At 57.2% G+C, this 13917-nt stretch overlaps 1 protein-coding gene across 1 annotated transcript in view; it reads right to left on the bottom strand.

Moving 5' to 3' along the window:
- Positions 1-13917, bottom strand: part of ABLIM2 (actin binding LIM protein family member 2) — a 149997-nt gene that overhangs the window by 44343 nt on the left and 91737 nt on the right. The window contains 4 exon segments of the mRNA XM_089911458.1: positions 4462-4560; positions 5960-6080; positions 7727-7759; positions 9914-10060. Coding sequence (XP_089767584.1) covers positions 4462-4560; positions 5960-6080; positions 7727-7759; positions 9914-10060 — 400 coding nt within the window.

Here is a 13917-nt window from a genome sequence, read left to right as displayed (position 1 = left end):
ACTCACCTGCGGTCCCGCAGCCTCTGCTCCTTAACAGCTGAGAAGTCAGTCTTAAACCCGACACTGTCCTGGGAGACACTGGGGACTGAAATTCATACTAAAGCGTAAACGGCTGTCACTGGCACCTACGCTGCACGCAGGTCCTGGCAGGAGGGTGGCCCCGGGCACCAGGACACAGTGGGAAGGTGTGTCTGGGATGGGGGTGGGTGGGAAGGAGGGGCATCTGGCCAGATCAGGGCAAGCGCTGGCCTCTCCTTGGTGAGCCCTCCACCCACAGTGCCGTCCAGAGGGAAAATCTCCACCTAAGGAGCCAAAGAAGCTGAAGATGCTGTGAGGAGAGACCAGGGAAGGCTTTTCCGCAGAGCGTGGGTGGATGCCAGGTCCTGTGACCAGCTGAGAAGAAGGCAGGCGGTCCTTGGCACAGCTGGCTGCAGAGTGCCCACGGGCTGGGATGCGCCAGAGCCCGTGGGCCTCAGTGAGAGGTGTCGGGGAGAAGTGGTGGCCCCACGGCCGGCAGGTGGATGCACCTGGTGAACGAGGGCCTGCCTCTGGGCTCTGCCCAGCGACCTGTCCCTGAGCCTTGGTCTCCCCAGGGGTGAGTCCTGGCAAAAGGCCGGGGCTCCTGAGGTCACAGATGGCCCTTGAAGTCAGCAGGGCGCAGAGCCGTGGGTGCCAGACTCCCCTGCATCCTGCACCAGAGAGGAGGGCAGGGGGCTTTGTCTAATTTCTGAACAAAGAGAACTGGGACCCCGAATAGCCAAAGCAATCTTGAGAAAGAAAAACAGAGCTGGAGGAATCAGGCTCCCCGACTCCAGACTATACTACAAAGCTACAGTAATCAAGACAGTATGGTACTGGCACAAAAACAGAAATATAGATCAATGGAACAGGATAGAAAGCCCAGAGATAAACCCATGCACATATGGTCACCTTATTTTTGATAAAGGAGGCAAGAATATACAATGACAGCCTCTTCAACAAGTGGTGCTGGGAAAACTGGGCAACTACATGTGAAAGAATGAAATTAGAACACTCCCTAACACCATACACAAAAATAAACTCAAAATGGATTAAAGACCTAAATGTAAGGCCAGACACTATAAAACTCTTAGAGGAAAACACAGACAGAAGACTCTATGACATAAATCACAGCAAGATCCTTTTTGACGCACCTCCTAGAGAAATGGAAATAAAACCAAAAATAAACAAATGGGACCTAATGAAACTTCAAAGCTTTTGCACATTAAAGGAAACCATAAACAAGACGAAAAGACAACCCTCAGAATGGGAGAAAGTATTTGCAAAAGAAGCAACCGACAAAGGATTAATCTCCAAAATTTACAAGCAGCTCATGCAGCTCAATATCCAAAAAACAAACACCCAATCCAAAAATGGGCAGAAGACCTAAATAGACATTTCTCCACAGAAGATATACAGATGGCCAACAGATACATGAAAGAATGCTCAACATCACTAATCATTAGAGAAATGCAAATCAAAACTACAATGAGATATCATCTCACACCAGTCAGAATGGCCATCATCAAAAAATGTACAAACAATAAATGCTGGAGAGGGTGTGGAGAAAAGGGAATCCTCTTGCACTGTTGGTGGGAATGTGAATTGGTTCAGCCACTATGGAGAACAGTATGGAGGGTCCTTAAAAAACTAAAAATAGAATTACCATACGACCCAGCAATCCCACTACTGGGCTTATACCCTGAGAAAACCGTAATTCAAAGAGAGTCATGTACCACAATGTTCACCGCAGCTCTATTTACAATAGCCAGGACATGGAAGCAACCTAAGTGTCCATCGACAGATGAATGGATAAAGAAGATGTGGCACATATATATAATGGAATATTACTCAGCCATAAAAAGAAACGAAACTGAGTTATTTGTAACGAAACTGAGTTATTTGTAGTGAGGTGGATGAACCTAGAGTCTGTCATACAGAGTGAAGTAAATCAGAAAGAGAAAAACAAATACCGTATGCTAACACATATATATGGAATCTAAAAAAAAAAATGGTTCTGAAGAACATAGGGGCAGGACAGGAATAAAGACGCAGACGTAGAGAACGGACTTGAGGGCACAGGGAGGGGGAAGGGTAAGCTGGGACGAAGTGAGAGAGTGGCATGGACATATATCCACTACCAAATGTAAAATAGATAGCTAGTGGGAAGCAGCTGTATCACACAGGGAGATCAGCTTGATGCTTTGTGTCCAGCTAGAGGGGTGAGATGGGGGGGTGGGAGGGAGACCCAAGAGGGAGGAGATATGGGAATATATGTATACGTATAGCTGATTCACTTAGTTATATAGCAGAAACTAACACACCATTGTAAAGCATTTATACTCTAATAAAGATGTTAAAAAAAAAAAAAGAAAAAGAGAACTGGGGGCCAAAGCAGCCAGGAGGGAACCAGAGCAGAGCCCTGCCCACCGCGGGGCCAGTGCCCACCCGGAGCAGACCGCAGGGCACCGTGCCCCCTGACCTCAGGGACACCATTGGAAGGGCTATGACATTTAGAAATGTGGTTCCTAAACCACATCTTGGTGGGCAGTGGGGTGGGGGCCTGCCTGCCCCGCCTGCCCACAGCACAGGATGGAAGGAAGGGCCTCGTTGCTCCTACCTGAGGTGAGTGGGCTGCCCTTCCCTCGGCCTCCCTCCCTGGCCCTCTCTCATGTGGCTGAGGATGCGGTGCTGCAGGCCGGGGGCAGCTGCCCAGGGGGCCCGTCCTGGGCTGAGGTCGCCTGATGCAGTAAGAACTCGAGGTGGAGGCTCCTAAGGGGTAGCGGAGGGGCCATCACCGGGTCTGCTCTGGCTCCTGCCCCAGCCTGGACGGACGTAGGCAAAACCGCCCCCAGGCAGCCAGCCCAGCTCACAAGGGGCTGCCCCGGGGCGCGAGGCTAGAGCAGCCAAGAGGGCAAGGGTCCTGCCGTCTGGCCTCGCCTCTGGGCCGCACCTCTACCAGGGACCCCAAAGCAGGGCCACGTCAGGCGGGAGGAAAGCCCTGTGCTCTTCTGACCTTCAAGCAAAGGAAGAAGAGGCATCTCTCCTCGGTGACCTGCTGTGACTTGTCTAAATGTCAAATTCACTCCAGTTTGCAGCGAGTCTTCTGTCCACCTCTGGGTGAGGGCACACCCCGGCCACGCGACACCCTTGTGCTACGCGGGTGTGCAAGAGGCCCCGTGCGCTGCTCTCCCGCTCACGGGATTTGGGGCTTTGCTGCTTCTCAGAAGAGTCAGTACGTCCAGAACGGGCCATGAGCTGTGGGGACAGGCCCACTAAGAGGAGAGGAAGGCACCCCGATGACCAGGGGTTCTCTTCTCAGTTAGGCTGATGGAGTCAGGCAAACAGGTGGGGATGATAATGAGAACGGAGCCCTGCCAGGTGACCATCCAATGACGGAATGATCCAGCTGAGCTGTCCTCCCTTGGCCCCTCGGGGACAGAAGATTCTCTTGAAACTTTCACCACTCAGCAACTGTAAGGAACGGGGACCTTAACACGCGTCTGGGGGAATCAGCAAGAGATCATTGCTGCTCCTCTCGTGGCCTGGGAGTCTTTTCATGATGTATTAACCAGCTAGGGCTGCATAACAAAGGACCACAGCTGGTGGCTTACACAGCAGACATTCATTTCTCACAGCTGCAGAGGCTGGCAGTCCCAGATCAAGGTCTGGCAAGGCTTGGTTTTGGGTGAGGCCTCTCTTCTTGGCTGAAGACAACTGTTCTGTCCTCACGTGGCCTCTCCTCTGAGCGCGTGCAGAGAGAGCGTCTGTTCCTCTTCGTAAATGCCACCCACGCTATCAGATTAGGGCCCCACCTGTATGACCTCATGTAACCCTAATAACCTCCTAAAGACCCCTTCTCCAAATGCAGTCACACTGGTGGTTGGGACTTCAACATATGAATTTGGGGGGACGTAATTCAGCCCGTAATGTACGGACTGAAAAGGAATTGGTCCTTTTCCTGGTGTGACTCACACACGCGTGCCCAGGCACGGGTGGGGAAGGCGGGTAGGTCTGCGCCCTGGGAGGAGTTGCAGCCGTGCGGGGTATGCCTCCCGCCCGGCCACCAGGAGCTGAGGTCGTGGACATCGCCACCCTCTGTGCCTTAGCATTTGCTCCCAATAAGCACGGCTAGCGGTCCCCGCACCTGCCGAGCTGACATGGGAAAGAAAAGGAGATGACTTAGGGAAAGGCTCTGGGCACCAGCCCAAGGGTGGGCGCTGGGTAGGTCCTAGACCCCTCTTCCTGCCTCGCCGCTTGCTCCCTGACACAAGTTACTTCCTGGGAATGTGTACACGCCGACAGAGCTGGACACACAAGACGCAAAGCGGGGAGCATGGGCGTGAGACATGGGCTCGGGGAAGCCACGCGGCGCACACAGGACAGCGAGACACAGACGCACGGCCGGCCCTGCACCACAGCCCGCAGCCCTGAGCGCCTTACCTCGGAAGTAGGGGATGTAATGATGTCTGAACACGGATGTAGGGCTTGGGTGTTGGGACAGGGACAGGCAGCTACTGGTACCAACACTCAGAGTACCAGCTGCGGGCAACAGAGAACAAGTCAGAGTCGGCCCTGCGCTCGGGGCCACAAAGCCGCAAGATATTCCTAGGCCCCGCTCTGCTAGGAACATTTGTGCTTCCTCTCTCGAGGAATGCACACCTTTCTGAGGCACCTGAAGGGGCGCCGCTAAGTACACTTTGGGCCAGTCTGCCCCGGGTTCCGAGTGAGGAAGCCCTGCCCTCTGGGGTCAGGGTGGCAGCGCCCCCAGGCCTGCTGGGTGGGAGCTGCTGGCCTCTGAGCCCTGCCCACTGCCCCACTTAGGGGGCTCCTTGGGATCCAGGGCCCACGTGGAGGGCAGATGGCCAGACCAGGGAGTGCTCTGTCACCTGACACGTGCCCCGGCCTTGCCCAGGAGAGATTTGGGTCTCAGCTCTGGGGTGACCACCTGACCAGGCACAACCAACAAGGCCAGAAGACCCAAATATGGTGGGCAGGGGTCAGCAGAGGCTGACAGCCCTTCTCCTGAGCTCACCTGCTCACCTGGCCACTCGCTCACTCACTCATTCATTCATTCATTCATTCATTCACTCACTCACCCACTTTCCAAACATCTACTGAGCAGTATGTACCAGGCACATTGCAGGGAGTCCATGAAAATAACTTTGCAAATGAATGAGTTTTGATTTTTCCACAAGGGCTGCAAAAATCAGAGTTGAGTCCATGGAGGTGAGGATAGAGCCATGCAACAGCTGGCCGAGGAGGAGACGCTTTGCAAAAATCCCTCAGGAAGCAGCCTCTGTGTGGAGTCCCTGTGGCTTGGACACACTGAGGGCAACGCGGATTTTTAAAAGGGAAAGGAATGGATGGAATACGTAGCTGGGCGCCAGGCGGGGGATGAGGTGGGATGGGGTAGAGGATCCTCCTCAGGCTTCTCCCCACTGGGAGGGGGCTGGCAGTGGCCCCTGGGGACAGCTGTCTTTGGGGCCACTAACCCAGCTACCGGTGAAGTGTCAATGCATATGCTGACTCTAGCTTTTGTGCGTTGATTTTGTCTCCATAGTGCAAACCTTCCCAGAACCACGCGAGCTTGGAGCTAAGTGACCCCTGGTCTCCTGTCCTTCGTGCTGTTTTACCTTCCTGACATCTCTTGCTACTGACACATGAGCTGGATTCTACGTGCTCAGCGCTGCCTTGTGTGCTCCACAGGACGGCTCCTCTAACCAACGGGGTAACCAACTGCCTCTGCACTTAACCTCCCTGCCCCGGCATGAGAGGGCCTTTGCATTCATTAAAAGGACGGGCTCTCCATCCCCCACTGGCAATCCCACGCCCTGCCGGTCGTTTCTCCAGGTGCTAAAGTAAGAGACAGACTCATAAGAGGAAAAGCCACAAGAAGCCCAGCTTCACGGGGGGAAAAGAGGCCGCGGGGGGCGTGTACCTGGACGGCTGTAGTGCTGGGGCGACCGCAAGGTCGGGGTGTAACGGCCGAGGCTGACCGACCCGGTGGAGCTTGGGCTGGAGGTCCGGCACTGCTTGTAGGAGCGGTCATCCTGATACCCCTGGGAGAAGACAGCCTGGTGAACCCCGGCGCCGAGAGCACCGCCCACCCGTATCCACCCACCCCTCCGCCCTCCACTCAGCGTTTGCTCTCCTGACCCAAGAGGCTGACTCAACACGGCCCCAGGACGCAGTCCCCCCACCTTCCAGGGCACATCTGAAGAGCCAGACGGGGGGCTGGCCTTGGTGCTGACACTCCCCTCGGCCTGAGCATCGTCCCCGTGCCTGCCAGGTACTGGAGGGCAGGGTCCCGCCCACGCCTCTAGCAGCCCCTCCTTGTAGCTGGGGCTCCCACAGAGGAGGCAGAGGCACCTGCATCCACCTACGTCCCCTCTCGCCCCATCCTTCCTGGCACCCAAAGCCCCTCGGAACACAGTTTGAGAACCACTGAGATTCTGTATTCCCCCCCGGCCTTGATGGGGGCTCCCCAGGTGCGGGCAGTAAGAAGAAGGCCCCCGCCCCAGCCCAGAAGCCCAGCTGAGTCAGACCCACAAGCACTGACAACGCAGACTCCATTCAAGCAGGATGGCCACTGTCTGGGGTGGTCAGGGCAGGTGACAGGTGGCATGAGATGGCGTGGCACTATGGCACGGGGGCAGAGCAGACCGCCCGCCTGCCACAGCTCGGCACGTTGGCCTGAGTCACGACACGGGCCAGCGTCCTGCCGTGGGGTGGGCGCTGCCGCTTTGCCCCTCCAGGCTGGCGTGGGATGAGTAATGGAAGAGTCTGGGTCTGGCGCTCACGGCTCCCACGCCCTTCCAAGCTGACCTCCCGCCTCCTAGGGCGTGCTCTTTAGCAGAACCCACGGAGCCACTGTCCTTAAAGCTTGCCTGTGTGCCCACCTGCACGCTCCACTCAGGCAGCCCTCATGCTGGGATCACACCTGCCAGGCCCCACCCATGCTTCACCCCGAGCCCCTTCGGCCTGGCCCATCCCGGCCATGGGCACACTCTCTCCCCTGGGATGGCTACAGCCCTGCAGTCTAGCCTCCATCCCCAGGCACCCTCTGCACAGCACCGCTGGCCAGTTTACATCATACAGATGTCCTATCCTCTCGCCTGCACTGTGCCCGGGGCTCGCGGCCACACATGGGCGTGGCAGCTCGGTGCTAGTTGCCCACGTGCAGGCTTTGGTTGTCGCGTTCTTGGACCCAAGGTCTGATGCCCATGCAGACTGAAGTCTGACTGGTGGCTGTCTATGTCACGGATCAGTTTTGAGAAACAAGAAAAAAGAGCGGGCTGCTAATCCATGCTATTTGATAGAGAAATGCTTTCAGCACATTTATCCTCGAGGACCCAAGATATTCCCATAAGTCCCACTTGGAGGCGCATGACGTAGCCCAGGCTAACCCAGCCCCTGGACTTTTTCTCTAAAGAAAGCCGTGACCCAGACCTCAGGTCAGACACAGGTGTCCCAGGTGTCCGTATCGCAGGGCCGGCAGACACAAGGGAAGCATGCAGATGAGATATGATTATAAAAATAACCAACGCCGAGGAGGAAGCCCCAGACTCAGAGGGTCACGGCCTGATGCCACAGTCAGAGGCCACAGTCAAGGGCCTGAGAGACCCTCCAGGGGAGCCCCGGTTGGTTATCTTTACCATCCGGGTGGCAGCGCCACGAGTAAACGGGGTGGGCCGGGGGCGGTTACCTCGGGCGGCGTCGGCGAGAGCAGCCGCGGGGACTGTGGACACAACACAGAGTTACCCGTTAGGCCCGGTGCCTGGTGGTCACTCAGGGAGGAGAGCATCCCGGCCCAGGCTCACCTGCACCACGGACCCTCCTCCACACGGCAGGGAACCCCAGCACGAGACCCAACACACGTCCCAAAACCTCCTTTTTGGAGACACACAGTCAATGGCACCCGAGGAAAAGGTCCCCAAGACAGTCCTCTCTGCGGATGAGCCTGGACCTTGTCTCATCCTGGCCCGCCCCTGCCCTGCCTCTCCCTCACGAGGACCCATTGCCAAAGGGAAGACTGTTGGCTCCGGGCGTTGGGTGGCCACACCCTGCGAGCCCATCACCCTTGGGTTTCTTCCGAAGAGAGAAAAGGGGCCCAGAGAAAGGAAGTGCGATTCAGAGCCTCGGGGCTTGGGGTGAGGACCAGTGTGCGGGGTACGGGGGTCATCGGGGCCCTGGGGAGTGGTGACTGGCCTCCCCGGCCAGGCACCTCCCGCTGGAGCAGGTGAGCACCGCCTGCCACCTGCAGACGTGTTACCAGGACTTAGGGAGGGAGCGCCTGGCAGAAGGGGCTCTGGAAACGGGGCTTCCAGGCAGGAAAGCTCACCTGTCTCCCCCTCTCCTGGACAGGTAGGAAGACGCTGTGGAGAGTTTCCAAGGAGGAGCCCTGGCGACTGGCGACATTTTCTCGTACCATTAGAACGGCAAGGGGAAAGTGTTTCCCAATCTTCCCATTTCATTGAAGGGGATTCTGAGGCTCAGAAAGCCTGGCAGATCTCTGTGCTTCCAGCCCACTGCCCTTCCCTCTGCTAGCTTCCCACACTCGGATGAACTGCTGGAAGGCTGCAGTTCCAGAGAAGCAGGGGAAGCGGTCCGGCCCCGAGGCCAGGGTTTGTTCAGCTCAGCGCACTGACCCACGTTCTGTGGCCCACTCCACCATTTACCCACAGAAGGGCTCCCACAGAGAACACCTCTAAGCAGCCTCCCAGCCGGGCCATGGCAGGGCCTGCGGAGGGCAGAGGCCTCGAGGATGGAGGCCAAGATGGAGGAGGGACAGAACCCCAGTACCTCGCTCTGGGCAATGGCCGCAGCCGGCACGGAGGCAGCAGTGACCAAGGTCAGCCACGAGGGCCCAAGCCCCAGCTCTGCCCCCGTGAGCAGCACGGTCCTGGGCCCTCACCCTCATTCTCCCTCACCCTCGTCTTCTCATCTACATCCTGGGACGGTCATTCCCAAAGTGCCGGGCCACAGGAAGTGGGGCGACGCAGAAGCCCGGTGTCCGTGCAGAGTGAGAGCGGGCCTGAGGAACGGGTGATGACTGTGATATCAGCGACAAGGGCTAGCCACTGCAGCATGACCGGCGAGCGTGCCGTGGACCCCTGGAGCCCTGGGCTGTCCCCGCCCTGCCCTCATGCCCCGCAGCTGCGCCAGCTGCTGGACCACAGCAGGTGTCTGCTAGGCTGGGCTTGCCTGCACGACCCCATCATCGAGCCTGGCGCCCCAGAGCCTCGGCTACACCTTGGGAGACTCCGAGTGGGGCGCCCATGCCGGGCCACCACACGTGATCGGCACACAGACATGGCCGACAGCTGGCAAAACGCGCCTCCTCTCCATCCCAGGCACCCCCATGGCCCAGTCACACTGAAGTCTCAAAAAGGAAAAGCAACTTCACCAGCAAATTCCAGGGTAACTGGAGAGGAGCGGCCGTGATTAGGAAGGCCCAGCAAAGGACACTGCCCACGGGACAGTGGGGAAGAAGTCGTCTGGGGTTCAACCAGGGGTTAAGCCAGCTCGGGGAACTCACGGGACGGAGGAGTGGGCCAGGGCGGGGAGAGCCGGAGCGTGGCCTGGAGCGCTCTGGACAAAGGAACAGGATACATTTCCCAACTTAAGAAAATAAAGAGACTCTCGCTTTGCTCCTGTCACTTTCCTGATCGCCAGCGAGATTCCTGCTTTCTGCGCCCGCCGAGGGGGCCCATCAGTGTGTCTGCGAGGGGCAGTTCGGGGCCAGAGCACACTGGGAATTCTTTAAAGAGGAGGCGCAGGTTATCTGAGGGGGTAAAGTAGGCTGCGGCCGCCGGACGGCCGTGGGGACGGACGCCAAGGGGACCGGCTATGGGTGTCACGCCCCACAGGCTGGCCCCGGGCCGGGCCGTACCTCGCTGCAGCTCTGCCTGTCCCCCACCGAGTGGCTGATGAAGGGCGAGTAGGAGATCATGTCGGGGCGGTCGATGCTGTAGATGGCCTTGTTCTTAGGGAGAGCGGCCAGGTCTCTGTAGTCAAGGATCTCATCACCCAGCTTGGCCTGCGAGAGGAAGGAAAGAGTCGAGGGGGTGGTCAGACCCACACCTGGAGGCGTGGTCGCTCGGCAGCCGTGGGTAGAGGTGGGGCCGGGGGGCAAAGGCGTGGGGAAGCCTCATGGCACACGGACCTGCATCCCCGAAGACAGTGAGAACTCAGCCCGTGGTCTAAATACACACACAACCACACACACACACACACATCTATGCTTGCATACATACACACACATGTACGTGTAAACAAACACACGTGTGTAGGCACAGAAAACACACACATGTAGACATGCATACACACACACACATGGATGCAGGCGCGTAGTATACCTGTATGCATGCAACGCACACACACACGTGTGCACGCATAAAACACACACGTACGTAAAAGATGCACATACATGCATTTAAACACATGCATGATGTGTGCATGCATGTATGCACACGTGCAAATACCCAACACGTACATGCAGACCCGCACACACAATATACGTATGCACGCACACAGGGAACATGCCCGCCTACAGCTGTGGAGGGGAGACACTGACACACCCGCACCTCCACACGCTCACTCGCACCCACACAACCTCACCCACCAAACTAGTGCACACGTACACACCTCCCTACCCAGCCACTCACACACACACACTCAGGAGCCACCACATCTGCTTAGGTGAGGTCCACCAGGGTGCTCGCTCCCCTGCGATTGGGCCCGGCCTCCCCTGCACCGCCCGCTGGCCCCTCCTCCTGGCTCCGGGGGCTGCCCGGGGCCGCGTGACTGACTGGACAGGCCTTGGAGCGGGGTGGCTGCCTCAGCTTGGCTCTCACAGCAGGGCCGAGGTTCCCCCCCCAAACACCGGTCTCGGTCCTCGTGTCCCTGCAGCACCCCTCCAGCACCTGTGGAATGTTTACAGCCCACGAGCCCAACGGAAGAGAGGACGTGAGTCCCCAGCCTGCTCGCAGCACGAGCCAGTTCCTGGTGCGGTGGATGCCCAGGCTCCCATCCCTCCTGGAGGTGACACACCAGTCACCTCCTTCCCCCGGGTCCCCTCTGAGGATTAATCTCAGCCTGGCATTGCCAGCCACAGGAAAAGCTGGCCACTCGGGCTGCCCCCGCTGGCTTGGCTCGACCCCCAAACCCAGCAGGAACCCTCATCTCAACCTTGGCTTCCCTCGGTGCCCCCGGCCAGGTCAACGCTGCCACCGCCCTCCTCTCTGCCCCTTCCCAGACCCAGGCGGCTCTGGTCAAGGCCCTCACTGCCCGCGTCCCTATCCAGCCACAGCCTCTGGGGGGCTCTCCTGCCAGCAATTCTTCTAACAAACACCACCAACAGCAGCGTGACACTACACCTTCCACCCTGGACAGCACTGGGGGCGCTCACAGGACGTCCTCTTCACAGAGGAAGAACCGGAGCCCAGAGAGGCCAGGTAACTTGCCCAGAGTCACACAGCCAGGGAGGAGACGCAGGCTGTCTGAGTCCAGAGCCATGCTCCCCACCATGGCTCTCCTCCCCACCATGGCTCTCCTCCCCGCCAGGGCCACGTCGCTCAAACTCCAGCTGCACCCCGTCGTCCTCCAGCTCACATCCTCCGGCAGCCCCTTCTGGGATGGGTGACACAGCCCTCACTGCAGTTTCCAAACTCGGCCCTGATGTTTCCAGCCCATTCATCATAAGGTGTCTCCTCCTTGTTCCCCCAGTGTGCCAGGCTCAGCCTCCACCCTCCAGCTTTCCTTTATCCTCTGAAGTCCGGCAGCCCGCCTCCTCCAGGAAGACTTCCCTGACCACCAACTCCAAGGCTCACGTGAGTCGTTGGGTACGCTAGGGGCAATCCCTGCCATCTGTGACGTAGGTTGAGAGAGTGAACACCTGATGTCTCAGATCTCTGGCGATTCCCTTGGGAACCCTGGGCAACGTTCAGAAGACCTGAGTTCAAACCCTGAGTCTGTCATTTGTAACTGTGGTACCGCCAGATCAGCATTTTTGAGCTGCTCCTCTCTGCCTTCCGGGGAAATCTGAACTCAGGCCCCTGGGGATCTGGCCCTTGTGTATCTGCTCATCCAAGCCTCTTACTCCCCCACCCATGCCCCTTGTCACGCTCAACCCCTTACAGTTTCTAGAACATCCACAGCCTGAGTGAAACGGAGCAGGACCCTATGGTACTTCCACCCATGTCCTCTGCCTGCCTTTTGTCTGTAGAAAAACTTCAGCCAAAGAATAAGTTTAATCAGAGAAGTGAGAAGATGCAGAAACAAAGGAAAACCGTCAAAGGAGACCAAATGATAATAGTTTAATCATTAAGCAAAGTCAAGGACCTTTAGCTCCTCCTTAAGGGCTACAGATAATATTCTGAGCCGTATCCTGGGAGCTGCCTTATAGGTACTGAAACCCCTACCAGGTGGAAGAAGTTAACTACGTGATGACCAGACTGTAGCCATGACATAAGCTGCCACAATTCCAAGAATTGGCCTCAAGGAAATGGGAACAAACTGACCCTGGAACCGAAGATTGACTGTACTTAAAGCAATCAAGATGACGCCGGTCGGACGACCGATGGCCAATTTCAAGACGACGGTCAGAGCTGCCTGTGCTGTTTCTGCGTGGAGCCCCTCCCTCCGTCTACAAAAGCTCTTGCCCAGTGGTTGTCAGCGGGGGGAGTCAGCCTTTGGACAGGAGTCCGCCCTCCTCCACCTCGCCCTCGTTGCCGGCGTCCAAGATAGAGCAATGTTTCCTTTCCACCAGCCTTGCCTCCTTATTGGCTTTTGAGCGGCGAGCAGCTGGACCGCACTTTCGGTTACACGAGGGCTTGGTACATGCTGTTCCCTCCCTCCGAAATGCCCTTCCCAGGCCTCTTTGCCCGGCTCATCCTCTGGTCCTTCCAGATTCAGCACGCTTCCCCTCCACCACCGCCCCTTCTCCTGTGAGTAAAGGTACTGATTTCGTTGGCGCATCTGTCTCCTTTTCTCCTGAGGCTGGTGGCTCCTGGGGGTTCAGGACCCTGATTCACCATGGAGTCCCTCTCCCTAACTCCATGCTTGACACGGCACAGGTCCTCGGGGCAGGCATGCCGAATTGAGCTAAAATCGATTGCGCATTTGCCAAAGCCAGCTGGGTTCTCTGGGTCTTTGTCTCCCCCTGAAAATGGGAATACCACCTGGGCCTTGTCCATCTGCTGGATTTCGTGACCATCAACACAGCTCGATATAAAGGGCGATGCTGCCGAGGGGCTGGGAGAGGCCGGCATTCACAGGTCACCGTGGAGGCTGTGTCCGCGCACCCACCTCTGTCCTGCTATGATCGCAGCGCTCAGTGCCCTGGTGCACAGTCAACAGCGCCCGCCTTGCCCTGACACAGGGGATCAGGGAGGCAGCCCGACAATGCCAACTGCCACCAACACGACCCTGCTCAGAAAGAAGCCTGCCCGCCCCCAGCTGGCCGGCTAGGTGGCTGTGCTCCTGGCTCCTCAGCATTTGTCCTGCCCAGCGGGGCTCACAGATGCATTTCCCTGCATTCAAGTCCTGGGGCGGTCGCCATGACAACGGGCTCTGTTGTCTCATTGGCGGAAGGCCACTGGAGTGTGTGTAAGTACAAGTGTTTTCCCTTAGCTTTCTTCTCTCCTACACTGTATCCAGCATAACAGCTAATAATAAGATATGACCATGTATGATGCTATAGCTATAACATAATCCTACCGATGATGTAACCTAATGATGCCGCTTTTACGCTATGTCAACTCACTGCTTTATTGCCATGCTGAAGAAAGGTTACAAAACAATATAGCCAATGTGACCTCATTTTGTTAAAAAAAAAAAAATACACGCACACAGAGAAAAAGAAACCTAAAGGGCATACTTCAAAATATTAACAGT

Source organism: Delphinapterus leucas, chromosome 5 (genome assembly GCF_059928025.1).
Source record: "Delphinapterus leucas isolate spDelLeu-1000000601 "Yukka" chromosome 5, BTC_Dleu_Yukka2, whole genome shotgun sequence".
NCBI lineage: Eukaryota > Metazoa > Chordata > Mammalia > Artiodactyla > Monodontidae > Delphinapterus > Delphinapterus leucas.
Note: the sequence above shows the minus strand (reverse complement) of the source record. Positions and strands in the feature narration are given on the sequence as shown.